Here is a 27,997-nt window from a genome sequence, read left to right on the forward strand (position 1 = left end):
ATTTTTATTTTGTTACTTGTGTTGGACTGGAGTTGACTGAAGCGGCCTGTGAGGATTTAGTTACACGGTGCCAACGCCTTTCCTCCTCCTCCTCCTCCTCCTCCTCCTCCTCCTCCTCCTCCTCCTCCTCCTCCTCCTCTCCGCGCTGGGGCTGAGCCGGGAGGAGCAGCAGCTGGACGTGTTGAGCGGCTGAAAGGTCTCGGTCCGACGGTGAGAAGTTGTCAGAGAGTGAAAATGGGCTGCACGATCAGTGCCGAGGACAAGGCTGCGGTGGAGAGGAGTAAAATTATTGATAAAAACCTGCGAGAAGACAGAGATAAATCATCCAGAGAGGTGAAACTCCTGCTGCTCGGTATGAACAACATCTAATAGTCCCTTTTAATGCAACAAATGTCTTTTCTGTGAATATTTTTGAATTTTCACACTCAGGAATGGTGTTTAGTTCGTGGCACTCCAGCACTCCTCCTCCTCTAGCTCTCCCCCTGGTTGAGCAGCTGGAACTCATCGTTTCCCTGCATATGAAAACTTGTAGAAATAAACCAGATGTTGGTATGAGGAAACCCAACACTGTCACGGGTTTTCTATCAGCGTTAAACTGTTGAAAAGGGGGAAGTGATTCAAAAGATCTGGTCTGTTATTTCAGCTCACTGTTGAGTCAGCAGTGTCTGAAACCAATGCACACAGAAAAGAACAAATTTCTTTCTTTTAGACTTTTTACTGACTCAAATATTCTCACGCTGATGTACATAAATAGTTTCCCGACTGCACCCTCCTAGTTTATCCTTACTGATTAAAGCAGTTTACACAAACAACTTTTTAAGTTGTTCTTGAGTTTAAAGGGACTTTACGGACTTTTGAATTTTTATGCTCGGGATTGCCCCCTCAGGCCAAAAGCATAACGGCAGCTGCAATAGTAGGCTCGTGCACGAGGTGCGCATGCTGTACGTGCACACTCCTTAACGAAAATAACAGCTGAGACAGTCCCGTGTGTGTGGCCCGGAGGACAGAGGACAGGAGAACGCAGCTAATTAATTAAATCATTTGGTTCTGTACCTTTCTCTTCAGCACAGCCGACAAAGATTTATGATGGGTCAGTTGTCCTGCATGCTGAGATCATTACCTTCCCTTGCTTGAAAAATTGTTCCAAAATGAAAGTTGAACCCACCTCTTTTTTATCTGTGAATTCAATGCTGTTTGGCAAGTCTCAAATAAAAATTTGGGCATCTTACTGTAAAAAAATACCATTAATGTAAAAAAGAAACTCCAAATAAACTATGTTCACACACAGAATTGAACCCAGGTCCTCAGCATGAGAGTCAGATATCTTACAAGGTGAGCTACACTCTAGTAATATTCATAGTATCTGTAACTTTTATATCCTTAATGACACCTGAAACAACGTCGAACCAAAGAACGGTTCAAAGCGAAAATGGCTATTTTGTTGCTAAGTTGCAGGAAATATCTAGAAGAAAGTTATACAGAAAGTAGCTAAGGTTCCTCAGAAATGTAGCTAGGTTCGTCATTAGGCGTTAGGAACAGCGACAAAGTCGCTGAGTTGGCACTCTCTCTCTCTGCTGCTAAAGCTACGGATAGCAAATGCTACGGACTAATAAAAAAAACAAAGAAAAATAAAAATGGCAAAAACTCATAATAATGAGAAAAGCTAAAGATGTGAGGAAAGGGCAAAAGAAAATGAACAATAAAAGGCAATCAGTGGATCCCAGGAAAAGCTGAATCAGCAGAAAGAGCAGAACTAAGCTAATTCAGGTGTTTGCTAACCATCAAAATTAAGTGCCATCTGCCTTGGGGGCGGGCATCTGACCTATTAGAACCCACCCAATTGGCCAAATGGGTGAAGAGCTCTATTTGATTTGTTAAAAATACATCATGTGCCCGTTGGATGCATTATGTGTAGCAAACATTTGAGCTGACCCTTCATTGCGATATTCATCTGTTCTTTATGATATGTCACGCGAGGGTACACAGGAATAAACCCAAATGCAGGAGGCAGGATGTCCAGATCCAATACTGAGGTATTTTAATAACAAAAGGTCACCACATAAGTGGGAAAAAGGACTTCACTTGATCAAAAACTACCATAGACTCTAAGGCCCTGTCCACACGTAGCCGGGGATCTGCCAAAACGTAGATATTTTTCTACGTTTTGGCCTGTCATCCACACGAAAACGGAGTTTTTTCACACGAAAACAGATCTTTTTAAAAACTCCGGCCAAAGTGAAGATCTGCGTTTTCTCCGTTTTGGGTGTCTGCGTGTGGACAGACAAAACCGGAGTTTTAAGGTCCGCAACGTCACTTTCCGCGACAAAAAAAATGCTGACATCACGTGTGCGACCTGTGTTTACACTAGCCGACAGCATGGATGCCCTCAGAGCTGCGCTCGCTTTATCAATTGTCCAAGTGCTTTTTGCTTGTTTGTTTTTGCAAGCGGAATTACTGCTCCTTGCGGAAGACCACAGACGAAGGACGAGGTTAAGAACGGGGGAAGTACTGCTGCCTACGGGTCTGGCATGTCCTTAACAACGTATTTATCCGGGTACATGTGGACAGAGTTTTTTTTTTAAACGAGGTGGTGTGGATGCAAGTTTTTGGAGGAGCGGATATTCATTTAAAAAAAACGGCTACGTGTGGACTAGGCCTAAGTTCGTGCTATAGACACCAGCAATACTACACAACAACGCCACACCATGCACTGGGAGCAGCTGCTTAAATACATGGTGTGGCAATCAGGAAATTGCAGTCAGCTGCGGCACTCCCTGGTGCTCCAAAGAGGGGCAGGAACTGCAGGAAGAGCCACAGCCAACCTACACAGAGAAAAAACACACATTAAAGACACTCATGAGGAATAACCCATAACATGATATGCATATTGCGCATGTTGATATTGCGATAACGATATATTTGTGATATATTGTGCAGCCTTACCAGGCACCTTGACATTGAGAAACACCTCTTACTTTTAAACTTGAAATTTGCCCCCAAAGTAGCTGCTGGCCTCTGATCTGCCATCTTTTTGAAAATACCGTGGAGTATTCTGGGAAATTTTTGACCAGAGCTAGGCCACAAGACACCTCCCGTGTATCCTGGCTCAGCTAGCTAAACGGCTAACAAACGGAGAACACACACCTGAACATTGGAACACGTCTTGGCAGTTCCTGGTGACGAATCTCCTAGGCAACCGGAGTGGGGCCAAGACATCAAGGCGAGGTTCCTTGGCTTTGAGAAACACCCTTGGGCTCCCTACTGGAAGATCTATGAGTTCCTTCAGAATGAAAGCGATAAAAACTACTGCCAACTAGCAGTCGGAGTTTGAATTGCACCCCACAAAAAAGAAAAACCCTGCATCTAAATGCTTTTCATGCAAATTCCCAAAAAATGATTGATACATTGGTTCGGCGTCTGCAGTGATGCGGACGCTGAGCCGATCTGTCGTGGGGAAGAGGGAGCTGAGCCAGAAAGCCAGGCTCTCGATTTACCGGTCGATCTACGTCCCAATCCTCACCTATGGTCATGAGCTTTGGGTAATGACCGAAAGAACGAGATCGCGGATACAAGCGGCCGAAATGAGTTTCCTCCGTAGGGTGGCCGGGCTCAGCCTTAGAGATAGGGTGAGGAGCTCGGACATTCGGGAGGGACTCGGAGTAGAACCGCTGCTCCTCCGGATCGAAAGGAGCCAGTTGAGGTGGTTTGGGCATCTGGTCAGGATGCCTCCTGGACGCCTCCCCGGGGAGGTGTTTCGGGCATGTCCTGCTGGCAGAAGGCCCCCGGGTCGACCCAGGACACGTTGGAGAGGTTACATCTCCAATCTGGTCCGGGAACGCCTTGGGGTCCTGCCGGAGGAGCTGGTGGACAAGGCCGGGGAGAGGACGGCCTGGAGCTCCCTAGTTGGGATGCTGCCCCCGCGACCCGGACCCGGATAAGCGGAGGAAGATGAGACGAGACGAGACATTGCTTTTAAATATTGATTCAGTATCATGATAAGAATATAAGAAAAAGATTACGATATTTCAGTGTATCAATATTTTCTTGCCCTACTAACATCAAATTATAGCTCAAAATCTTTAAAATAGTTTGCGTTTTAGCCATTTTTGTAGCCTAGTGAACTAGACCAAATTCTTACTTTGCAAAGTTTATAATACATGTATTTAGTCTGGCTTGCCAGGCTACCATTTTTGTGGATTTGACGGTTAATCAGCTGCCGAGGCTCATCCAATGATTACTTTCAGTTTCTCTTTTTTGTCCACTCAGTTGCTCATTTAGCTAACAAGCACATACTCACGCACACACATACATGCAAAAATATTGTAATCCATCTTTCATCATCCAGCCATACATACGTATACATGCAGACATATAAACATGTATATGAAATATAAATATACATACACTTACTTAAGTACTTAAGTACTTACTTGGTAAGTTGTCGTCAGTGTTTGAGATTTACCAGAAAATGTCAGCTTTTGTGTTTTCATTGTCCCTTCAGCGTTTTTTCATCTAATCTAATTAGAGCTGAGCTGAAGCATTCTGACCGGGTCAGCAGGAGAATCAGATGTGTAATTAGATGTGTGATTATTCTGAGTACAGATATGGAACATTCATTCATGATTCAAGACATTCTTAAGATGACAACGGATGATTTTTTTGTACACGTTATTAAAGAGTTCCCTTGTTCTAATGTGTGAGTGAATTGTTTTCTCTCAGGTGAATGTGTGACTTTTGTAATCAACGAATCAGTGAGACTATCAGTTCTAAAGATTGTTTTTGGTTTTATGAGACGATGGAGCCGTAGATTTCTGATTTCCATCAGGATCTTTAACTTTATGAAATGCAGAACAAAACCCATGCATCTCGTGTCAGCTGTAAGGATAATGAGCTATGTTTTTCCTTCTAGTTCCTCCTTTTATAGCTCATTGATGTGTGGCATGCAGGCCGTTGATTGTCTTCGTGAATGCACATGCATGTGGTTGCTGGAGAAGCTCACTGCTCCATGATTCATTGGGTGTTGCAATGCTTCATTGCAGGCTACGATCTCATTGTACGGAAACATTTGTTCTGGAAAACCAACCACAATTTTTTTTCCCCAAGCAATCACTCCCTGGAGCAGAAAAGTTACAGGAAGGAAAACAAAAAGAAGAAGAAAAAAAAGGCTGTGCACCCTTTCAGTGGAAATGGTCACTGTTTGACCACAAATGGTGATAAATAAAAAAATAAATCTGGATTTGAGATTCTTGTTAAATGAGGCTTAGTTTGGAGTCTGACTTCTGTGTGGGTTTGGATGCTTGTGTAAAGTTGGTTTTGTGAACTGGCAGCAGGCCAGGGCTGCTAATCAGTCAAGAAATGCCATGAATGAGAGAACTGATGTTTGACAGAACCGAGAACACGGATCAATGTGATTCGTCCTCTCCTCTGTGTCTGTGTGATGAGAGTAAATCTCTTTTCCCGCTGTCAGCTTAACCTAAAATATTCGCAGGTTTAATTCTTGCTGGGCGGTGATCTGAACACTGTTCTCCTCTAATCCTTCTTCATGATATTCAGCTGCTAAAATCTACAAATGTGGAAGTGTTTTTCTTTATTATTTGGTATTTTGTTTCCATCTATTAGCTGTGATTATAGTGGAACTAAACTCAGGTGTTCATGGTTTCTAACCAGCTGTCTGATTTTAACCTCTGAAGTTTAATGTACTCCCACACACACACACACACACACACACACACACACACACACACACACACACACACACATACACACACACGCACACACACACACACACACACACACACACACACACACACACACACACACACACACACACACACACACACACACACTTTAGGTCACTCCTGTTTCTCTTTTTAGACCTTGAATAAAAGTTCATGTTATGTTGTTTTTCTGTTCAAGAAAGACTTTGAATTATTATTAAAATTATTAATATATTATTATTTTTTCTAAATTATTTGATTATAGAATTTCATATTATTAAATTAAATTAAATGATTTATTTATTTATTTGTTTTTGCAGTTTCCCTTCCTTTAAAAGTGATCTCAAAACAATTCCACTATGAGTTTGTTGCTGATCACTTAGTAACATAAAAATATTAATGTGTTTAGAATTATTCTGTGGCCGTTTTTAAAAATGGAGGAAATGACGCCATGTTTAAGTTACATCATGGGGCTTAAAACATGTACTGCAGCCAGCCACTAGGGGGTGCTTGTTTTATTTCACCTTCCGCATTCCATGTTTACTTTACCCACAATTTTTTATGCATATATAATCTAACTTGAAACTTATCTGAGTCAGGAATTATTCAAATTTCAGTTTAATGACCTTTTTTCTTTCATCCTTTTTTCTTTTCCACTTCTACAGATTTGCCTTAAATCTTGTCTTTCCCCTTGTTGAGTTTTTGGTCTCTGATCTGGAGTAAAGTCAGCTTACGATCTAAAACATTAGCAGTAGTGCCCATCAAAATGAATTGATTTTTAAGCCTCAAAACAGTTTAGTCCATGAAATCCAGAATGGTCAGGAACCAGACTGTAACATGACGTGGAGACACTCTCGTAAATATCACATTTCTGTCACATTCAAACGATTATGAGAAATAAGGTGATGAGTAGCTCAGCCGGCTGCACATATACACACTGTGATTATGCAAAACGATGACATTTAGTTGAAATAATTGCCTTCACATGTAATAACTGTGAGAGACTAAAAGGTAATGGAAAAGTGTTTCGGTAAAGTCAACTGGAGCCAAAAGACAGGAAATAAGTAACTAACCTGGAATATTTAGTGCTGGTTAATTGGGAGGTTAGAATAATCTCAAGACTAAATGCACATGAACAACCTGTTAATCAAAGAAGGCATATCTTGTTTTAAACACTGAGATGGAAATAAGTTATGTAACAGTAATGGCATTGTGTGTGTGTGTGTGTGTGTGTGTGTGTGCGTGTGTGTGTGTGTGTGTGTGTGTGTGTGTGTGTGTGTGTGTGTGTGTGTGTGTGTGTGTGTGTGTGTGTGTGTGTGATGTAAGTTCTAAACTGTGTACAAGCATACAAGCAGTTATTGTGTGAAATATGGAGTAAAAATATTTGGCATGCACAATGTATCAATATCAACATCGGTATCAGCTGATGTTAGTTATTCTTTAACATTTCCGTATCGGTCCGATAATTAAACATATTTATTTTCTTCAAGTTGCTAACATCTGTTTTTGGATATATATATATATATATATATCTATATATGGATATAGATATATATATATAGATATATATATAGATACTGTAAATCCTCTAATATTAGCCTGTATTTAATTAACTGCCGGGTATCACATTTTGGTCGGAGTCGGCGGAGGTGAATAATGGCCGTTTTTTTTATTGTGGCTGGGTGGAATGTGGTAACAAGCAAGTACGGGGGGGGGGGGGTCTGTCATCCGTCTCACTTTTGATTTGCCAGTGATAGACCGCGAGGGTAACTTTAACCATGCGGAGACGAAGAGGAGGCGAAAATTTGATGTCAAGTTCAAAGAGAACATGCTGATTATGCTGCAGAACACTCTGGGGAGCAGTAGCAGGGGTTGTATGAACTAGTCTCTAGTCGACTTCACCGCTCTATAGTGACTTTTTATGCCTGTCATCGACTAGTCGCTGTCACGTGATAATGACCGGCAAGATGCAGTCCTCGGAAAAGACAGCAGCCTGCTGTCAGCAGGTGACAAGCTCCTGCGCGTCGGGAGGCAACGCGCTGTGCCAGAGCGTCGGTACGGACACCCGCCGTAAAACGGACATTTAACCAAATTGTGACATTTACCCTCTTGCAATTTAACCTTCCTCTCACCCCCATCCTAATCTTAACCAGCTTGCGCATTCAAAGCTCTGATTGTTGGCGCGCTCCAGACATCTGCATCCTGAGCACGGCCACAATAACGTTATCAAATCAGGTGTCGCCACCTCAAAAACTAATTTAACACGCGATCGTTCATGTCGGCTCATTTCCTTTTATGTTTTCTGTCTTTATTCTTTTATTTGTGCCTGATGCGTTTCGCTGCTGTGGATCGGGGCGCATCACCTGTTTTGTCCTCGGTGGCGCACCTAACTGATGTGGCTGGTGAGCACTCCGCTGTTTTTGTGGTCGGTAGATCTTTTAGAACTGCAGTTCAAAGGTAACTCATAAGGTGAATAACATGAACCCAGGTAGCAGTTTTTCTTTAGGATTGAGAGGAGATGCAGGAAGATAATAAACAGACAGGACAGAAAAATAGTCAAATAAAAACAAGTTAGTTTTTGTACCTGGCGGTTGCAACAAACAGACACCATTGAAGGTAATCAGAAGTGAGGAACAGAAAATGAAATAATTATTTTAATGTTTAGAACAGCAGGAACTCTGAGAGGCTGCAGGCGCATCAGTGAGTTTGCGGCCGCTGTTTGCGGTTGTGAGTGGGGCCCCTTGGGGGTCTTGGCGGCGGCCATGGGTCACTGCCTGGCAGCTGCAATGCCCCTGGGCGGGTCTGGGTGGGGGCCTGGGGGCTCGGGGTTTGGGGGTGGCCGGCCCTGTGTGGGGATCTGGGCGGGGCCTTGGGGGTCGGGTCCTGACATGTATGCTGCCGGGAAGAAGGCAGGAACACGCAGCAGTGCCTGGCCCGGGTTCAGGGGTCTCAGGTAGACCTTGGCTAAGCCCAACCAGCCATTCCTTCCCATCCCCGCATGTTTCTCTCCTCCTGCTCCCTCACATCATCACACAAACATACACATAGGACTTTGGGGGGTGGGCAAGTCAGGGAGTGCGGGTATGGATCCCATTTCCGCATTCCTGTGGCAACCTGCCCCCCAATTTTATTTGCACCTTATACACTTCCACTGACGACATTCCACACAAACACACACTTAGGGCCTTGGGAGTGAGCACATTCAACGGCATTTGGCAGGGGGATATCTCAGCCTCCTCATGGGTGCCGGTGCCCACTTCCAATTTTAAACCACACTTAGACACTGATGGCTGAGGGTGTAAGTGGGGTGGTGCGGTGGCATCAGCTGGCATAGGCCGGATGATGCCCGCACTGCCCACTCACCACAGCCATGGAATACACTTCATGATCACACAACACTATATTAGATCAGGCGGAGGGAGACTAGGGGTCTTAGCCACCTCTGTTGTTGCTTGTCTTCCTGGGGCTGGAGGCTAGGAGGGAGATCTGGCCGTCTGGTTGGGGTCTGGGGTGGTAGGTTGCTGTGCTTAGCGTTGGGCGGGAGAGCCTGCTCATCAGCACCCCAGCAGAAAGGGTCAAACGCTGGTTACCGGTGATGGTTGTACCCAATGTGCAGCAGTACCGGGACCAGAGTGAATAGGGTGTGTATGGGGAGCATGAGTGGGTGTCCAGCGTGCATTTTTGTAAGTCTTGGGTTGTATGTGCATGTGTGAGCATGAGGGAGGGAGTGTATGACTGTGTTTGTGTATGACTGTATATGTCAGGTGGGGCCTTTGACTCCTGCCCTCTCCTGGAACTTCTCTTGATGATATGGATCTTCGTCCCCCCTCCCCCTGCCACACCTGGTGTGAGGGGTTGTGCCTTGGTCTGCCTGAGTGTTCGTGGCAACCGGGTCTGGGGGTTTAAGATTTTGGCATCTGCCTGATAGATCCCGGTGGCTGCCTGGTGGGGTCTGGGTCCCTGGGCTCTGCTGGGTCCCCGGCGGGGGTGGTCGCCCCTGGGTCCCGGGTCGCTGGGTCCCGAGCTCGGCCGGCTAGGGGGTGGGAGGCTGCGGGCGGGCCTGTGGGCTTGCCGCTGATGTCTCCCGGGACTCTGCCGGCTGCTGGTTGTGGCCCCCCGGGGCGATCCTCTGTGCCTCTCGAGGGGGGCGGGGGCCTTTCTGGTTGCAGTCTCCTTGGGGTTCCTGTGTTCTGGGGCAGCGCCTGGATCTCTGGGACTTGGAGCTCCCCCCGTCTCCTGCGCATCTTTGGGGGGCGGATCTGTGGTCCCTCACACTCTCTGTTAGCTCCTATAGAGAAAACTTAAATAAACAAGCACGTGTACACACACAGGTGCTCACATGGTGCTCTCAAAAGTATGGGCTTGGGCACGTTAAATACAGGTCTTAAGACTATTGTGGGCACTTAATGCACTGTGATTTATTATCGTGATTCTTCAGTTAAGCAATGTTGATTATATATTTTTTCATCAAGTTGACTCAGTGATAGCTTGATCTTGTTGTATTGTTGTGTCCCTTTTTTTGTCCTTTTGCTTTTTTTTAGTTTTTTTTCTGCAGGTCAAGAAGCAGACTCTTGTTCATTGTTTATTTTTGTGGACCCCCCCCCCTCCCCCTCCCCACCTTTTCTTTTCCTTTCTCTTTCACCTCTGTCTCCGTGTCTGGTCGGAATTACAAAGCATTCAACAACAATAACAATAAAGTTTTAAGTATCAGGCGTGACATTAAAAGCAGACACTTTGATGCTCCACCTGAGAGTAAATCTGTAAGGCTTGTCACCAGCATTCAGACATCAATTCTGCTTGCTTCACAGCCAGACAGGACACGGTAAAAAAAAAAAAAAGAGTTTGCGGCCGCTGCGCAGGGGGAGAGGGCTGAAGCAGAAACTACTGTTGTTAAAAGAAATGTGTTTAACTTTGACAATGTGGGTGCAATTTTAATTGTCAAAAACTCCAGCAAACCATTAGTTCATTTTGCTCAAATAGAAATTGAGGCCTGCCTCTAATTCTGGTCCTCCTTCCAATAAAGGCCTGGAGCCTGATGAGCTTGAGTCAAATACAGGCCTGGGCCTGTATTAGAGGATTTATGGTGTATATATATATATACATATATTCATATATATGTATATATGTATATATATATATATATATATATATATATATATATATGTGTGTGTGTGTGTGTGTGTGTGTGTGTGTGTGAGTGTGTGTGTGTGTGTGTGTATATATATATATATATATATGTATATGAAATTATAGAAACGTGTAATAATGTATAATTATAATATCTGTAAATTTCAGTTATCAGCCATAACAGCAATATAGACATTAATATTGGCCCAAATGTTTATATTGGTGCATCCCAAAAACAAAATCACAGCCTATTGAGCCGTATTAATTGTAGTGATTCACATGGATTTGAAAATGTCATCCATCGGGTTCTTCTGAGCAGCAGATCAGGAGTTTGTGCTTCCTGTTTGTTTGTGCGAATGCAGAAGTTCAAACCTGAAAGAGTTAGCTCATGTTACTGAGTCCCACCTAGTCACAGTGTCGTTGTACAGGTTTGCAGAGGTTCATGGATCTCATACCAAAGCTACACTGAAACATCAAATAAAAGCAAGAAAACGGGAACTAAACGTGATTCAGAAGAGGACATTTAAATGTGACTTTTTAATGTGCTTTTATCTTACTGGGAGTTATTGGGACATTTGGATCATCTGCTGATTCCAGCGTCATATCCAATGGGCTGATATGAACCATTTGTGTGGCATGAACCTGATCATTCCCATAAAAGTATTTCTTTATATTTATAGAGCCTCTCCAGAGCCACTGAACAAAGTTATTTTAAGAATGTCATCTTAGTATAAAAAAAAAAAGAAAACGGCCGTGGCACAGAGCAGATGAAGCATTTGCCATGCAGCAAAAAAGGGTGAAAGGGATTTTATGACACTTTTGTTTTATCAGTAAAGTAACTGAGATTAATGAACAGGTAATTCATGTACAGCAGAGCGCTTACAATCCAAACATTACATTTTATAGCAGTTTTTTTGTGGATGTTATTTTAACTATTTGGTGGTCTTTAAGGTACCTCACATTTGCAAGTTTAAGTAGAAATGATCTGACTGAAGCGTGCCAGTACAGCTACAGTCCAAAAATACAGCATCAACATTCGTAAAGCTCAGTTATAATACAAGTATGGATATAGCAAGGGTATAAGCTATGACAGCGTACCTTTGCTTTGAGGTAAGATGGGTGACCAAAGTAAAGATGCAGAGAAATGTTAAAACTGCTGTTAGTGGCACATTATGGTCACCACGATAACCCGTAATACCTGGACAAATACGGGCACAGGCTTATCTTTAATTGAAACTGAGCCTCCAACAGAAAATTAAAGTTTCATCAAAACATTTATTGAAGAGTAAACAAAATACTCCAAAATCACATCAGAACGTGTAAAAAAGGTCAACTTCCTGTGACTCGTTTAAATTTTGAATGATATTTTTCTTGTGAGTCTGCACAGTGGCGCAGTGGTTAGAGCTGTTGCCTTGCAGCGAGAAGGTCCTGGGTTCGTTTCCCAGCCTGGGGTCTTTCTGCATGGAATTTGCATGTTCTCCATGTGCATGCGTGGGTTCTCTCTGGGTACTCCAGCTTTCTCCCACAGTCCAAAAACATGACTGTTAGGTTAATTGGTCTGTCTAAATTGTCCTTAGATGTGTGTGAGATTGTTTGTCCTGTGTGTCTCTGTGTTGCCCTGCGATGGACTGGCTCTCTGTCCAGGGTGTACCCCGCCTGATTGCCCATTGACCGCTCGAGATAGCCCCCACCCCCACCACCCCCCACCCCCCCGCGCGCGACCCTACGTGGACGAAACGGGTTCAGAAAATGGATGGCTGGATGGATTTTTCTTGTGAGAAGTGAACTAAATTATTTGCCTGATGCTTGTCACGCACGCACACACACACACACACACACACACACACACACACACACACACACACACACACACACACACACACACTGTGCACGTCTGTGATGTTTTCTAATTACATTCCAGTGTATTTCTAAGGAGAAATCTGAGGCATGAAGCCAGTTTCTGTTTATATCTCAGTAAACATATCGTTTGCACTAATTGTACACTTACTGATGATCAATGTGTGTTGTATTTTATAGTTGACAGCAGGGTCAGAGAGCAGATGGGATGGAGGGGGTGGGGGGTTAAACAGCTGACACAGACTAGTTGGATCATACGTGTTGTTTGGATGTCCTCTCTGCTCCGTGAACAGCACCATATCTGGGATTTGTCTCTTCAGCGGGACAAACACTTCCAGCCAGAGCTGCTGCTTCCTGTTTGGCTGATTGTTGTGGAAATTAATTTAGTGTTCAAGTTTAAACCTTCCATCTACTCATCATTATTATAATATCACTTGTTGTGATGGAAGCTTTGTGGGGATTTACCATCTCTTCTGCCAGTCAGCAGCTAATCATCTGCCCCAGATGTCAAACATTGTGAAAGTTTACATAAATTTCATCCCCGCTTCATCCAGTCGTTCCATGGAGGCTGATTGAATGCCCTGAAACTGCTGACTGCTGCATGAGCTATCTCGTAAACTCCCCCCAAAATGCCGACTGTGTGATTAAATATCATCAGATTAATTTCAGCTCATATGCAAAGCTGGACTGATCCATTATACTTATGAAAAATGTCTTTCTGCCTCACATTATCTCCCTCTCTCCCTCATTTTTCTCTCCAGGTGCTGGGGAATCTGGGAAAAGCACGATTGTGAAACAGATGAAGTGAGTCACAGTTTGTGTGGATGGAGGTTCTTTGGAAGGCTTCAGACTTCCTGTAAAGCAATTTTTTGTGTTGCGCTGATGAAGTACAGGCTCACTTCTTCTTTTAGCTGCCACATTGTTGAGCTCATCTGTCTGGAAACACGAGCCTGATTTTGTTCCACTCAGCCAAAGGAGGAAGCCCCCTTTTTTGATGGAACAATGGCAACAGAGGCGAAATGTTGCCTGGCAGAACATGAATAGAGTTCCCCTCGGTTCCCACATTAGCCATGCTGCAGACTCACTGAAGCTCAGATTCCTGCACTAATGACAGAAATACACGAATGTGTAACTGAATCCACATTTTTACGTGAACTCTAAAAGCGTGTTTCTCTCAGAATCATCCATGAACATGGCTACTCAGAAGAGGAGTGTAAGCAGTACAAAGTGGTCGTGTACAGCAACACCCTCCAGTCAATCATGGCCATCATCAGGGCCATGGGCCGGTTGAAGATAGATTTTGAGGATCCTGCACGGGCGGTAAGCTATCAGCCAAGTTGTGATATAAATCACCACAGCATCGATTTTACAGTCGCATTTATCTTCCTGCAGGACGACGCCCGCCAGCTGTTTGCCCTGGCGAGTACGACAGAGGAAGGAGTGATGTCTGCAGAGCTGAGCGCCGTGATAAGCAGGTTGTGGAGCGACAGCGGCGTCCAGGGCTGTTTCGATCGGTCACGAGAGTATCAGCTCAATGACTCCGCTCCATAGTGAGAACATCACACCAAACCTGGATAGCAAGCGCTAACACGTCTGACATTATGACTGGAAGGCAAAGAAAAGGCGTGAAGCGTCTTGTCCTTTTTGATCCGGTCTCAGCTCGTTCCACTGCTGATTAGATTCCTAAAAGCAGCAGTTAAATTTGTAAGAAACTGACAGGTCTTCTTTTTACAGTCTCACTATGACTATGTTAGCCACTAATGAAATAAAGCTAGCAAGTAAAGCAGTCTGATGTTACCACTCAGAAACAGACAAAGCTCAAGGTTCTCTGTGAGAAGGGCACAGTCTTTGTTGTGAAAACAGACGAGTTGTCATGACTCTGGTTTGCTTTCTGCGACAAACGAAACCGACGGAGTTAGTCTGTTTTTACTCAACCCACAAGAAGCTATCATCTATGAAAATATGAGCCCATATTTAGTCTTGTTCTCTGGAAATCTCAGTTGTTTTTAAACTCTGCACGTAATTGAGAACAAGTGTCTGGTAGACATTTAAAGATTTAAAGCCAAGCTGCTTTAAATTCTAATTTGAGTTTTTAACAAAACAAACATCCCGGCAGTGAGCTCCTTTGCTCGTAGATCATGCCACTTTGTCTCCTCTCTCTCCAGCTACCTGAACGATTTGGACCGGATCTGTGAGCAGAACTACATCCCGACTCAGCAGGACGTTTTACGTACCCGAGTGAAAACAACAGGCATCGTGGAAACTCACTTCACCTTCAAAGATCTCCACTTCAAGTTAGTACAGCTCCATCTGATCATCACCGACCTCAGCTGAGGGAGGACTGTTGTTTCCATAAATACTTCCTTCTAGTCCTGAGCTGGTGGACAGTTTTTGGTTCATGTTTTGGTTCATAGAATTTACTAAATATCTGATAATCTTGTTATCTAGTGAAATATTTGCTATGAACCAAAGTAAAGCTTTAACACATTGTAATGTATCATTTTGTTTTAGAAGAAAAAAAGGCTTTTTTGTACCTTCCGTGCGGTTACAGCTCCTTCATCTGAATCTATAGGCCCGTTTCCACAATCTGACCTAAAAGGTAATTTTATCAGACCTTCATGGCATGTGTGTGTCTCCCTTAACTGGGCTGGCTTAATAGGACCACTTTCTGGGCCATTTCAGGCACCAACTGAGTATCTGCCATGGGGTATGTACTCGGAAATGGCTCGGCTAGTGGTTATTTCATTCTGATTGGTTGTAACTCAGTAGGAAACGATATAGGCAACTATTGCCAAACCTGCGCCATTTGTAAAATTGAAAGAGTTGCTGGTGATGCAGAATGGAAGGAAAAGAAAATAAGCAACATTCACACTGCTTTAAAATCGCCATTTCAAAACTCAACATCAGAAAATGTGTAGGAAATCCCTCCACAACGCTGTCATTTATGCCGCTTCCTCTGCTCTCCCAGGTACTATGACATAAAACACAGCGTACTTTGACAGAATAAAATGTTTTAAATGTCATTAACTCATTCACTGCCAATGATGACTAAAGTCATCATTTGCATTTTATTATTTTTTTTACTGTTTGGGCATCGGAACTAGTACCCGCGCTGAGAGAACAAACATAGCTCTGAAGCCGATCTTCATCCGCACACGTCACATGATCAGGAAGCAGAACATCCATGTGTTAGGAGATCGTTCTGGGCCGTTCCTGTAAAACAAAGTGAGGCGCAAAACGGAAAAGCCTCTGCCGATCACAATTCGACAACGGATTATGAAAGAATGGATAACGCTCGAAACACGCGGCTTCTTCCTGATGTAAGAGGTGAGCCTCCTCTTTGTTTTGGTTGTTTTGGCGTCGACATCATCCTAGAGCGCAACGTTCTGTGACTCTTAAAAAAAACAGTATGACCCGCACTTGTATAGCGCCTCTCAGAGTAAGGACTCCAAAGCGCTTTACACTACAGTGTATCATTCATCCATTCACACACTCATTCACACACTGATGATGATGAGCTACGATGTAGCCACAGCTGCCCTGGGGTGCACTGACAGAGGCGAGGCTGCCGAGCACAGGCGCCGCCCGTCCCTCCGACCACCATCAGCAGGCAAGGTGGGTTAAGTGTCTTGCCCAAGGACACAACAGCAGAATTCTCTGTCTGGAGCCGGGATCGAACCTGCAACCTTCCGATTACTGGACAACCCGCTCAACCTGTTGAGCTACTGCTGCCCCAGTAAAAACGGTGAGAAACACTGGCAGCGAAGGGCTTTACCAATCAGGAAACGGCTGGCAGTGAATGAGTTAATGTCCGTGGATACCTTTTGGCGCCAATCAATGGCGTCACTCACCGCCAGAACAGTCGCAATAATCTGACGCCTTAGTGAAGCCCTGAAAGGGAAGTTTTTGTATCCTTAAATGGTCTGAAAACCAAGACCCAATAATGGGCATATATGGTATTACAGTTTTTCTCCATTGGTTTGGCTCATTTCTTGAAACAGAAATTACATTTTCATGCCTCTAAGATCATTTGGCAAAACACTCTTACAGTTTAGCACAACACTATAGCTCACCTGCAAAAGCTCATATCTCTTCCAAAACCGTTCACTCAGGCTTCACTCTAAATCCCTTTCTCATTTAAACAGTGTCAGTCCAAAAGGGCAAAGATCCTTCTCAATGGCTTTGGCTCATTTCTCGACACAGATCGGACATTCTCATCATTCTTGGTGCCTTTGTCAAAATAAACCTGGATGGTTGATCACAACAACATGGTTTACCTGCAAAAGCTCATATCTCTCCTGAAACAGTTCACTCATGTCAAAACTACATTTCTTTCTAATCTGAATAGTCAGTGCCCCCAAAATGCATCGTCCCTTTGGCATTGTGTGAGTACTGCCATACAACCCATCACAACATGCCCTATAGGTTATAAATTGTAAGTTGCTTTGGATAAAAGCGTCTGCCAAATAAATAAACATAAACATAAAATGTTTAGATGTTTTGTCACTATGGCAGAGGACCAATATACAACTGAAAAGAGTAGCCTCCAAGGTTTGACATCACAGATTGCACTCACACTACCAAGGAAATTATAACCATTTTTTATTCACACAAAAAGAAAGTTTCATACATATGTAAAAAGAAAATGTACTTTACAGTAATACAGTAAATTGTATGAACACAAAATAAAAAAACAAGGACATATTCAGTGGTTGCTGTACTCATTCTCCCGCTCTTGTCCACCGTCTTCACCCTCCTGATTATTTACACGCTGTTGTCCGTCTGGACACAGATTCTCGGGACTGCACAGTGTCTTCCCGCTCCTCTGCCTCTTCCCCCTATTCCTCCACCACGCATTCTCAGTGCTCTTCTTCTTCTTCTTCCTCTTCTTCCTTGAGGAAGAACTTCCCCTTGTCTGTTTGCTTGGCCTTGTCCATCCATGTTCAGAGATCGGACTGGCGCTGGTCAAGCTCTATATATCTGTGTTTGGCAGCGCACAATCATGGAAAACACCTGTGTGTGACACTCCCCGTTCGTTAGTCTAGTTTCACCTGACTGTCAATGACTGTCATCAATGTAGCAAATATTCAAAGAAATTCATATTTGGTATTCATGGTATTATGTTCTTGACCAATTCTGACAATTGAACAGACATTTGTGCATGCGAGTACTTATACAATGAAATCATGCTGACATGTTTTGGAGAGAATGATCATTAGACTGAGAATAAACTAATCAGTTTAGATCTACAAGATCTATTCATTTGGAAAATGTACTAAATGTGGGCTAACTGTATAACTGTAGGCTACATGTACTTAATCATTTGCAAAGATGCACTGAGACAATTGAGACAACTGAGACATGTACTAAGGCATTTGCCATTTGATAAAATGAATGAGAAATGCCATTCTGTTGTGAACGTTTGCCAAGAGGTTTGGAGGTTTGTTATTTTGAGAATGTAATTTCTGTTTCAAGAAATGAGCCAAACTAATGGAGAAAACCTAATCCAGTGTCAAAGGGCCCTTTTATTCTGGTGTTTGATCACAATTTCTGCTTGTTTGGCACACTTTAAATGAAAATTCAGGTTTATGGCCCTTTCTAAAACCCTAATGCAGTACAAGCCATAATTAGATTGCTTCCCTCCTCTACATTATTTTTTTCTGGCTTCTGTACTTAGAGATGTTGGTGAAACATTAACTGTAATAACACACTCACACACCCCTGCCTTTGCAGCACCATAAAAAATGCCCAGGACCCGGAGACGTGTAGTCACTGAACTGGTGTTGCAGCACACGGTGTTCTTTCATTTCTGTGCCAGCTTAGCATGGACTCAGTTAGCCTCCGAGGGCCTCAGGTTGAGGCGCGCAAACAGGAGATTACGAAGTCAGGTCAGCAGCGTGCCACATGTGTCTGTGTACACCCCGGATTATAAAAAATAAACCGTATAAACCACTGATATTAAAATTATATTAAACCCAGCATGAATGAACTCATTTAGTAATGCACTGACCGAGGTCATGCGTTCCTTTTTGTGTCCTCAGGATGTTTGATGTTGGGGGTCAGCGCTCAGAGAGGAAGAAGTGGATCCACTGTTTTGAAGGAGTCACAGCGATCATTTTCTGCGTGGCGCTGAGCGACTACGACCTCGTCCTGGCTGAGGATGAGGAGATGGTAAGTGAGCGGACATGAATCACTGATGCCCTGAAGCAACAAGGTCAACATCCTGTGGTGGTGAGTTTAAAAGATGGGAAAATCAAACTGTAGCTGCGTCTGAACTAAACTCGGCCACAAACTAAAATTGTCCTTTTTAACCAAAAACACTCTAGAAACATTCTGATTTCAATCTGTTTGTATGAAAGGGATATGTTGCTACTTTTTTTATATTTTGAAATCTTTTTCTTGAGTCACTATGTGCTAAAATTACCCTTTACAGGGTTAATATACCCAGCCCCTATTGCTCCCTGTGGCCAGAGTATTCTATTTGCAACTTCAGACTGGCGGGCCGCTCTGTTGGGACTTTGAGCTGACGTACCTGGCACTGCAGTCTGGTTCCAGCACATTTCCTTCATGTTTTAGATCTGAACACAGCTGATTTGTTTAAAATGGTGATGAATCACTCCTGTAGACACTAATAAAAGCTGGAGAGACATTTCAGCTGTTAGATTAAGACAAACACAGTGAGGAGATAGGTTTGGCTTTCGGTTCTACAAATGAACACTAGGGGGTGCTAAAAGCAGGCCAAAACTGCCTAGTTCCCCTTTAAATATAAGACAGGGTCTCTTTTGATGAAATACATATGATAATCACAATAATTCTTTACATGCAGCTCTAAGGCAGGGGTGTCCAAACTTTTCAAGATAATGACCGAAACGGTTAAGTGAAAAATTAAATGTGGTTTTGTTCATTTTAAAACATGTTTAATAAAATTGTGATGCTTTTTTATTTGTACTGTAAAGGTTTTGGAGCTAAATCCACATCCTGCTGATGACAAAAATACACCAGTGTAGAAAAGCAAGTGAGAGCCACAAAAAAACCCTCCAAAGGCTGCAGATCGCCCCCGCGCCACACTTTAGGCATGCTGGCTTTAAGTCAAAAAAACAGTCCGAGAGGCAGACACCCTGTCTACTTTTAAGACTAGGCTTAAAACATTTTTATTTGATAGGGCCTATGGTTAAAATCTGATGTTAGCCCAGATCTGGACAAGTGGAGGAGTAGAAGGAGGCCTCCAACATACCACCATCTAAAAGGCTGGGTTATCTCTGTAGTTATACTGCTATAGGCTTAGACTGCTGGAGGACACACTGACCACGCTCCACACTCTACTACTTTCTTCTACAATCTGCTCTTTAACTGCATTATTTCAGCTGTTAACTTTATTTTTTTCTCTAAGTATTTTTCTCCCCAGAAGAAGCTACAATGATGTTCTGCTGAGCTGTGGTGCCCTCATTGAGGGGGCCATCGGCTTGAACACTGCCGCTAACCACTTAAACATTCTCCCTCTCCTGATAATAACATTTAACTTTCTTTGACGTTGGATGTGCTACTACTAGTTTACCCGTTTAATTATAAATTCACTAGGATAAATACAATAAAGTTTATCTCTCACCAAATAAAATATTTACTAAGAAATCACAATGTAACCATAGAAATACTACTTGGTATATATGTTTTATTTATTTATTGAGAACCTCATTAGCTCCCACCATTGTGTGGAGCTATTCTTCCTGAGGTCTCTTCCAATTTCATTACAAATATTTAAAAAAAACACCCCCGTCCCCACATACACCCACACACACACACACACACACACACACACACACACACACACACACACACACAACAACAACAACAACAACAGCAAACCCCAGGAGCTCATTATAATCATACCAGCACAATTGCAATAATGATATACCAATAAGTTACCACACACTTCAGCGTTCATGAAAAATCTAAATAAGTAAATACGGAGAGTTTACACAGAGCAATAAATAAATATATCCAAGAATCAAAAATCATATCACATCACTTCCATAACAAACAAAAACTATAGAAGCTGTCATATCAGTCACATTTACAATTCATTGTGCAAAATTTACTGTTGTGGAAACAAAAAAAGTTTCACTTCTTTTGAAAACATCTTCTGTTATTCTCTAGTAACAAAAATCTCGGTATGGCATTCCATGCAACCATGGCTCTGTAATAAACCGCTCTTTGCCTTTGATTTGCTCTGCAGCGCGGTAGGCCGCACCTTATGTCACTTGTCTGTCTCTTCATGTAATCATGATTGTCTGAAAAAAATGATAACTTGTCATAAATTATTCTAGGTATTTTCGTAGTTATTATATTTCTTATAAATGTTATCAGTGAATACTTTAATCTACATTTCACTGTTAACCAGGCCAACCTATCGTGCATCATACTTACATTTGTTCTATAATTACAACCCAGAACAATTCGTGCAGCTTTATTTTGTGTCACTTGTAACTTATATAAATTCAATTAACTTGTATTAGACCAAATAAGTGATGCATAATCTAAATGAGACAGTACTAATGTTTGAACTAAAGTTTTTATCTGCAAATGAGGAATAAATTTACAACAATGTTTGATTGTGCCCATACTTCTTCCAAGTTTCAGCAGGACATGATTTATGTGACTAGTCCATGACAATCTAGAATCCACAATTACCCCCAACAATCTTGCTTCTTCTACCTGCTCTATATTACCTAGCTTCAAATGCAGTCTAGGTGTCATCTGTAGTGTATATTTATTTCCAACTATAATATGTTTAGTTTTTTCTGCATTGATTTCTAGTTCGTTCATTCTAATCCATTGTGTAACTAAATCAACTCCTTTTTAAAAATATCATTTAATTGGCCTTCTGTTTTTGCTAATGCAAAAATGTAGTGTCATCTGCATATATAGCCATGGTTGCATGTTTTAAAATCAAAGGTAACTCATTAATAAAAATAGAAAACAAAAGATGGCCCAAACAACTGCCCTGTGGCACTCCACAATCTAACTGACCTGTTTCAGAATAACTGCCATTAAAATAGAAGTTGAATTTACGATTCGTTAAATAACTTTCTGTCCACTTAATGGCGGACAACAGAAATCTATAATGTTCTAATTTTTTTAAAGATTTTATGATCAATCACATCAAAAGCTGCACTCAAATCAAAAAATATAGTACCAACTAACTTTGTATCCTCTAATTCTTCCAACCAATGATCAGTAATCTGAGCAAGTGCAGTAGTAGTGGAGTGACCCACCTTAAATGCATGTTGATAAATTGTGTTTAATCTATTTGTTATAAAATATTCTTGTATTTGTTTATATGCTACTCTTTCCAAAAATTTGCTTAATGCTGGTAACAAACTTATTGGCTGACTATTTTAACCAGACAGTGGTTCTCTGTTATTTTTGATTAATGGAATTACTTTTGCCTTTTCCATTGGGCTGGAAAAATACTTTTCTTAAAACATATGTTAAATATATGTGAAACCGGCAGTAAAATAAAATCTACCACCAATTTTAGCAATCTTATATCAATATGGTCCATTCCAGGGGGTTTATCTTTACTATTTAAGATTAATTTTTTAATGTAATCCTCTGACACGTCCACAAACTTAAACTCACAGTCTTTCATTTGTATTATATCATCCTTAATTCTTTGATAAGATGTATTTTCATCTTTTCTCTCCTCCCTGGTATTATGCAATGTTTTAATTTTATTGATAAAAAACAGTTTTAGATAATCAGCTTTTTCTTTTGGTTTGGTTAAAAAAAACTCCATTTGCCTCTAGAAGAGTAGGTGCCTTCCTTTTTTAACCCCCATGAACTCATTTAATGTACCCCACACCTTTGCATTATCTAATTTAACTTCTGTGATTCTTCTATGACAATATAATTGTTTTTTGTTTTTATTCAGTTTAGTCACAATGTTCCTTATTTTGCGATATTCGCACATGTTTCCAATTGATTTGTTTTTATTGCTCTAATTTTAATTTGTCCCTCTGCCTCATACGTTCCTTAAGTTCTTTATCCAGCCATGGAGAAGCTACACTTCTTACAGCCTGTTTCCTCATCGGTGCATGTTTATTTATCACCTTTGTTAACAAATTGTCAAACATCTCTACAGCCTTTCCTGGATCCTTCTCCTTTGTTACGTCTGTCCAATCTATGTTTCTTATTTCTTCTACAAAATCACTCTCTCTAAAGTTTAAAAAAATTCTTTTATATATAAATTGTTGACCTTTTGGCACCTTAACTTTTCTTTTAATAGCAACCAAATTATGGTCACTGCAACCAACTGGAACTGAAATAGCCTCAGAACATTATTCAGCCATATTAGTAAAAATTTAATCAATACTCGTTTTAGAGCATACACCATTATTTTTAACCTGCACTCTTGTGAAATCTTTTACAACTTGTGACAAATAAAAAGTATTAGCAAATGGGAGTAATTAGCTCTTTAATGAGCAATTTCTTGATTTTCAATCTATGTTTAAGTCCCCTAATAGGTAAATCTCAGTTCCTGTGTCACAAACCTTATCTAACATTTCACCTATTTGATCGAGATACATTATAGCAGCATCCGGTGGTCTGTAGCAACATCCAACTAAAACAGATTTCAAATTAGGAAATTATAACTGTAACCAGAGTGCTTCCACACCTGTAATTGTGAACTCTGTTCTTACCTTAACAGGAATATTATTTTGAATATAACAAGCGACACCACCACCATGTTAAGTTCTATCCAATCTAAAAAGACTGTACCCATTTATGATTAATAAAGAACTATTTATTGTCAAATCCAAATGTGTTTCTGTTATTGCCATTACCTGTAAATTATACTTTTCTACAATATCTTGAATATCATCTATTTTATTCCTTAAACTACACACATTCAAATGAGCTCATTTAAACCCTCCTTTTTGCAACAAAATTTTATCAGCCATTGAAGATTCGTTTTGAATTTCTTCTATTTATGATTTCACACTGAGCTTCCATTATAGCCTTTATCCCAACACAACCACATTCACACACACACAGTCACAAAAATCTTTAACATTGTAATGAAAATAAATTTCTGCTTCGTTCTGCCAGCTCATGACATAATCTTTCAAAAATAAATCATTATGTGGGTTCAAACAATATTAACCATAGCGAGATCTACAATAGTGCTCTCAGTCCTATTCTTGAAAGGTCATCTTCACGCCTTTTAGCTATTATTTAATTGATATCAATTGTCATTATTTCTTAAGTTCAGGCTCAATCACAGTTTTACAGTACATCTCAGCCTCACTTCGTTACTGAAACTTTTTGTCTCTCCTTTAAAAGTTAAGATCAGCGTAGCTGGAAAGACCGTACCGTGTCTCACTCCTGCACTCTTCAGTTTAGATCTGATCTCCCAGAAACCGGCCCGTTTCTTTGCCATCTCCCTTGTCAGATCCGGAAAAATCTTTAACTTCATTCCTCGTACTTGTAAGACACGTTCCTTTTTCATCACTTCTATTATCTTCTCCTTCGTTGACAACTTTTGCAGGTGCACAACCATCCCTCTTACACCCGCTTTCTTCTCTTGTCCAATTTGGTGCGCCCATTCCACTTCAGGCTCAGACTCCAGCTTTCCTTGAAATAAGTCTTTAAATAGTTCATTCATATAAGCTGTTGGCTTATATGTTGTGTGCGTGTGTGTGTGTGTGTGTGTGGGGGGGGGGGGGGGGGGGGGGTTGGTGTGTGTGTGTGTGTGTTTGTGTGTGTGTCTGCTCTGTCTTCTCCATCCCCAGTGAGTCGTGGTGGATGACTGCTTTTTCTGAGCCAGGATCCTCTGGAGGTTTCTTCCTATTAAAAGGGAGTTTCCTCTAAATGCTTGCTTAGTATAAGGATTGCTGTAATGACTCTGACACTAGTCGGTAACTTGATGAAATCTGCTGGGTTCCTTATACAGGAAACATTTTACTGATTGGCTTAATGAACTGAACTGTACTGGAATGTTTATTATGTGAAGTGCCTTGAGACAACTCTTGTTGTGATTTGGCGCTACATAAATAAACTTGAATTGAATTGAACGGAACTCTCAGACTGATGTTCATACCCACAGTCCTGTAGTTTTTGTTGGTTGTCCCTATAAGAAGTCAGAATTTCTTCTAATCTTTTAAACTGGTCTGGTTTGTGCTAAATTATGAAGTAAGTAGGGGAAGCTTTTAAAGATGTGCAAGTAGGGGACTGAAAATGAGTGAAAAAGTAGCAAAAATCCAAATAAGGTTCAAACAATGTTAAATTATCTGTAAATAAAATTTTGAGACATTAAGAGTGACTTAATATATTTGGTTTGTATTGTGTATGCATAAACACAATTAAAGCTCCAGAAAAAAAACACATAAAGGTCATGGCCGACTGAAAATTCCAGTCCTCCAACTCTAGTAAATGATGTCACTGGCCTCTCTACTCTTTTATATTCACTCACAGGAAACTAAAACTAAAGGAAGAGAAGAAAACGTGTGGTTAGTGACTTTGGACGATGAATTGTTTATTTCTGTGGGAGAAACTTAAATGTCAGGATTCAGGAGTTCCCAGCACAATACGGTTAGACATCTCATCAGTTTATCAGAAGATGATCAATATTTGTGATCTTGTGGTCAAGTAGTTTGATTTTATTTATTAATGTGACTTCAGTTTTCCCATGCTGTACAAAAATAAACCATCTTGTTTTCACGTTTTGTGATTTTAATCATGACTCATTGATCTCAAGGCCAAATGAACCAAAAGCGGCCACAACCAACAAATGGCTTTAAAACTTGCTTCCATTTGCAAAGTTATCAGATTTTTCAATCTAAAGGTTTTCTGTAAGACAAAGATATTAAGAAAAACTCAGGTCAACTTTACAGTTTGTGTTTTCCCCAGAACCGCATGCATGAGAGCATGAAGCTTTTCGACTCCATCTGCAACAACAAATGGTTCAAGCGCACCTCCATCATCCTCTTCCTCAATAAGAAAGACTTGTTTGAAGAGAAGGTCAGCAGGAGTCCGCTCACTATCTGTTACCCCGAGTACAACGGTGAGACTAACTGATAAATTTAATTTTAAACTTTTGCTTTATTTTCCTGGAAGGCCTCATTTTATTTACTAATGGATAAGTTACTACAAAAGGTTTTGTTGCATCTCACTGGAAAACCTTCGGATATCACCGGTAACACCTGTTGTCACAGTTTAAATTAGAAATGCTTTGACTGGAAAAGAAAAACGGAGCTGAACAAATTGTGGATCCTGCAGCCTTGGAAACACAAACCAGTGTCAGTAGAGGTTACAATAATGGAAAAGATTACTGATTTGTGTCCCAACTTCTTCAGGTGGGAGCTCGTACGAAGAGGCAGCGGCCTACATCCAATGCCAGTTTGAAGACCTCAATAAACAGAAGAACACAAAAGAGATCTACACCCACTTCACTTGTGCCACAGACACCAATAATGTGCAGTTTGTGTTTGACGCCGTCACCGACGTCATTATCAAGATCAACCTGATGGAGATCGGGCTCAGCTGAAGCTCCAGCTGTTTTCCAGGTCAGCAGAAAGACTCTCGGCTCCACCACATCTCACAAGGAATGTTACGACAGAGTTGTGATCCAAAACAATGGTTTTAAATGTCAGATTGTTCTATATCCACCTAATAATATTATTAATTACAATATCAGATGCTTTCAGTGTTTAGTGGAGTGCTTATGAGAAGTCAGTGTCTTACCTGTCAGTAGACAGAGATCAGAGACATCTCCGGAGAATTCTCAAAAAGGATTCAAACCAGGAAAAAGTGGATTTCCATTATGAGGACATTTAAAACAATCAGTAATGTTAAAATTGTGAATTTCCACACAAAGCATGACCAGTCTTTAGTGTAAATACTGAGCATTCACTGGTTGAAAAGATATCCTGATCTCTAAAACATTAAAATAGGCTTCTTGGCAAAAATCTGGTAAAGTTTCAGAGAGATACACACTGATTTGCATATCAGTGACCTCATCACTGCTTGGCGCACTGCTAAAAATATTTGGGCAGTTTTAATTTTCTCCTCAATGTCCAAGATGAAAAAAATTACAATAGCAATGTAATAAACTTAAGGTTTTCTGTAGCTAAAATGTACTACAACTTGTTTTCTGAGTGTGTCAGATCAGTGCTGTCCATCGCATCTCATCTATATGTGAACCCAGAAAGGTTTAGGATCGGTCAGTAACGGGATCATCATCACATGAGCTTATGGAAGGACGGTCTGGACACAGAGCAGGCTATTTTTTTGCTCATCTGCAATTATTATCGACAATAAAGTTCTTCAGACAGTAGCTTTATTTGTAGCTGGGGGTTTTGTGTCCAGTGTGGGTGTGCATGCATGTATGCATGTGTGAGTAAGTGGATAGGAATCGATCTCTTTGCAGGCTAAATGTGGCTTTTAGATGTAAAGGGAAAAAAGCCTTGTTTTCAGCCCTTAGACAAGGGCAGGATTTTTCAATTATTGAATGATTTTCATTGCTATACCAGTTTTGGTTGCTGTGTGCAGCAACACAGAAAAACTGCATGCAAACACGTGTCACACATCAACATTGCCCGGTCAGACGGGAAATCTTACAAGATTAAACGTGACATCAGGGTAAACAAATGTGTCGGAGGAGAAGTGTGTAACTTCCTGATTGGCTACACAACCCATTCAACAAGCAGCATGCGTGTTTGTCCTTGAAAATCAAAGCAAGAAAATCCAACATGTTTGAATGCCCAGATTCATGATCAGAGTCGTCCCACACCACACACGATAGGAATTTCTAATTAGATTATCTTCAGCGCTATGAAGCTGATCGTGTCAGAAAGAGAGAATCATGTCATCGGCATGTTTATCCTGCTGCGCTAACCAGGCTTTAACCTTCACGTCTATGATTTTTGTTCATGTCTGCATCAGTGTGTTTATGTTTTTCTATGCAAGGACACTTCTAAAGGTGAGTTGTACTCATTGAGTGTTTTTGTTCTACTTGCAGGTTGTTTTTAAGTTTTGAGAGCATCAGGACTTCTGGGACATCTTGACCACAGAGGAAAAATCAAAAAGATTTTATTACTGAGGACTTAAACTTGTGGCCGTGATGCACGCAGGATCTAAACTGCTCTATGACTCTTTTTTGTTCTCTGTAAATTTTAGGGTTAGGGTTAGGGTGGATTGCTTTGAGGGAAATTAAGTTGTGAATGGATTTCTGTAAGTCCTTTTGTAATACTGTTACATTATTCAGGCAGGTGAATGCTTAGTTTGTGATCTATACA

At 41.4% G+C, this 27,997-nt stretch overlaps 1 protein-coding gene across 1 annotated transcript; it reads left to right on the forward strand.

Annotated features, from left to right (window-relative positions):
* The first annotated feature begins 122 nt into the window (after positions 1-122).
* Positions 123-27,940, forward strand: gnai3 (guanine nucleotide binding protein (G protein), alpha inhibiting activity polypeptide 3). The gene is made up of 9 exons (XM_015967717.2): positions 123-352; positions 13,463-13,505; positions 13,880-14,021; positions 14,094-14,251; positions 14,867-14,995; positions 18,743-18,872; positions 25,611-25,764; positions 26,057-26,266; positions 27,721-27,940. Exons 1-8 carry the CDS (start codon positions 235-237, stop codon positions 26,245-26,247), a joined length of 1,065 nt encoding a protein of 354 aa, XP_015823203.1. The 5' UTR covers positions 123-234; the 3' UTR covers positions 26,248-26,266; positions 27,721-27,940.
* The last annotated feature ends 57 nt before the right edge of the window (positions 27,941-27,997 follow it).

Source organism: Nothobranchius furzeri, chromosome 15 (genome assembly GCF_043380555.1).
Source record: "Nothobranchius furzeri strain GRZ-AD chromosome 15, NfurGRZ-RIMD1, whole genome shotgun sequence".
In the NCBI taxonomy this organism is placed as follows: Eukaryota; Metazoa; Chordata; class Actinopteri; order Cyprinodontiformes; family Nothobranchiidae; genus Nothobranchius; species Nothobranchius furzeri.

Bases quoted from the DNA above. Each gene is read 5' to 3' on its own strand.
- gnai3 (XM_015967717.2), top strand. From the start codon at position 235: ATGGGCTGCACGATCAGTGCCGAGGACAAGGCTGCGGTGGAGAGGAGT. The intron at 13,506-13,879 runs GTGAGTCACAGT...TGTTTCTCTCAG, and splicing joins ACGATTGTGAAACAGATGAA to AATCATCCATGAACATGGCT. The intron at 18,873-25,610 runs GTAAGTGAGCGG...TGTTTTCCCCAG, and splicing joins TGGCTGAGGATGAGGAGATG to AACCGCATGCATGAGAGCAT.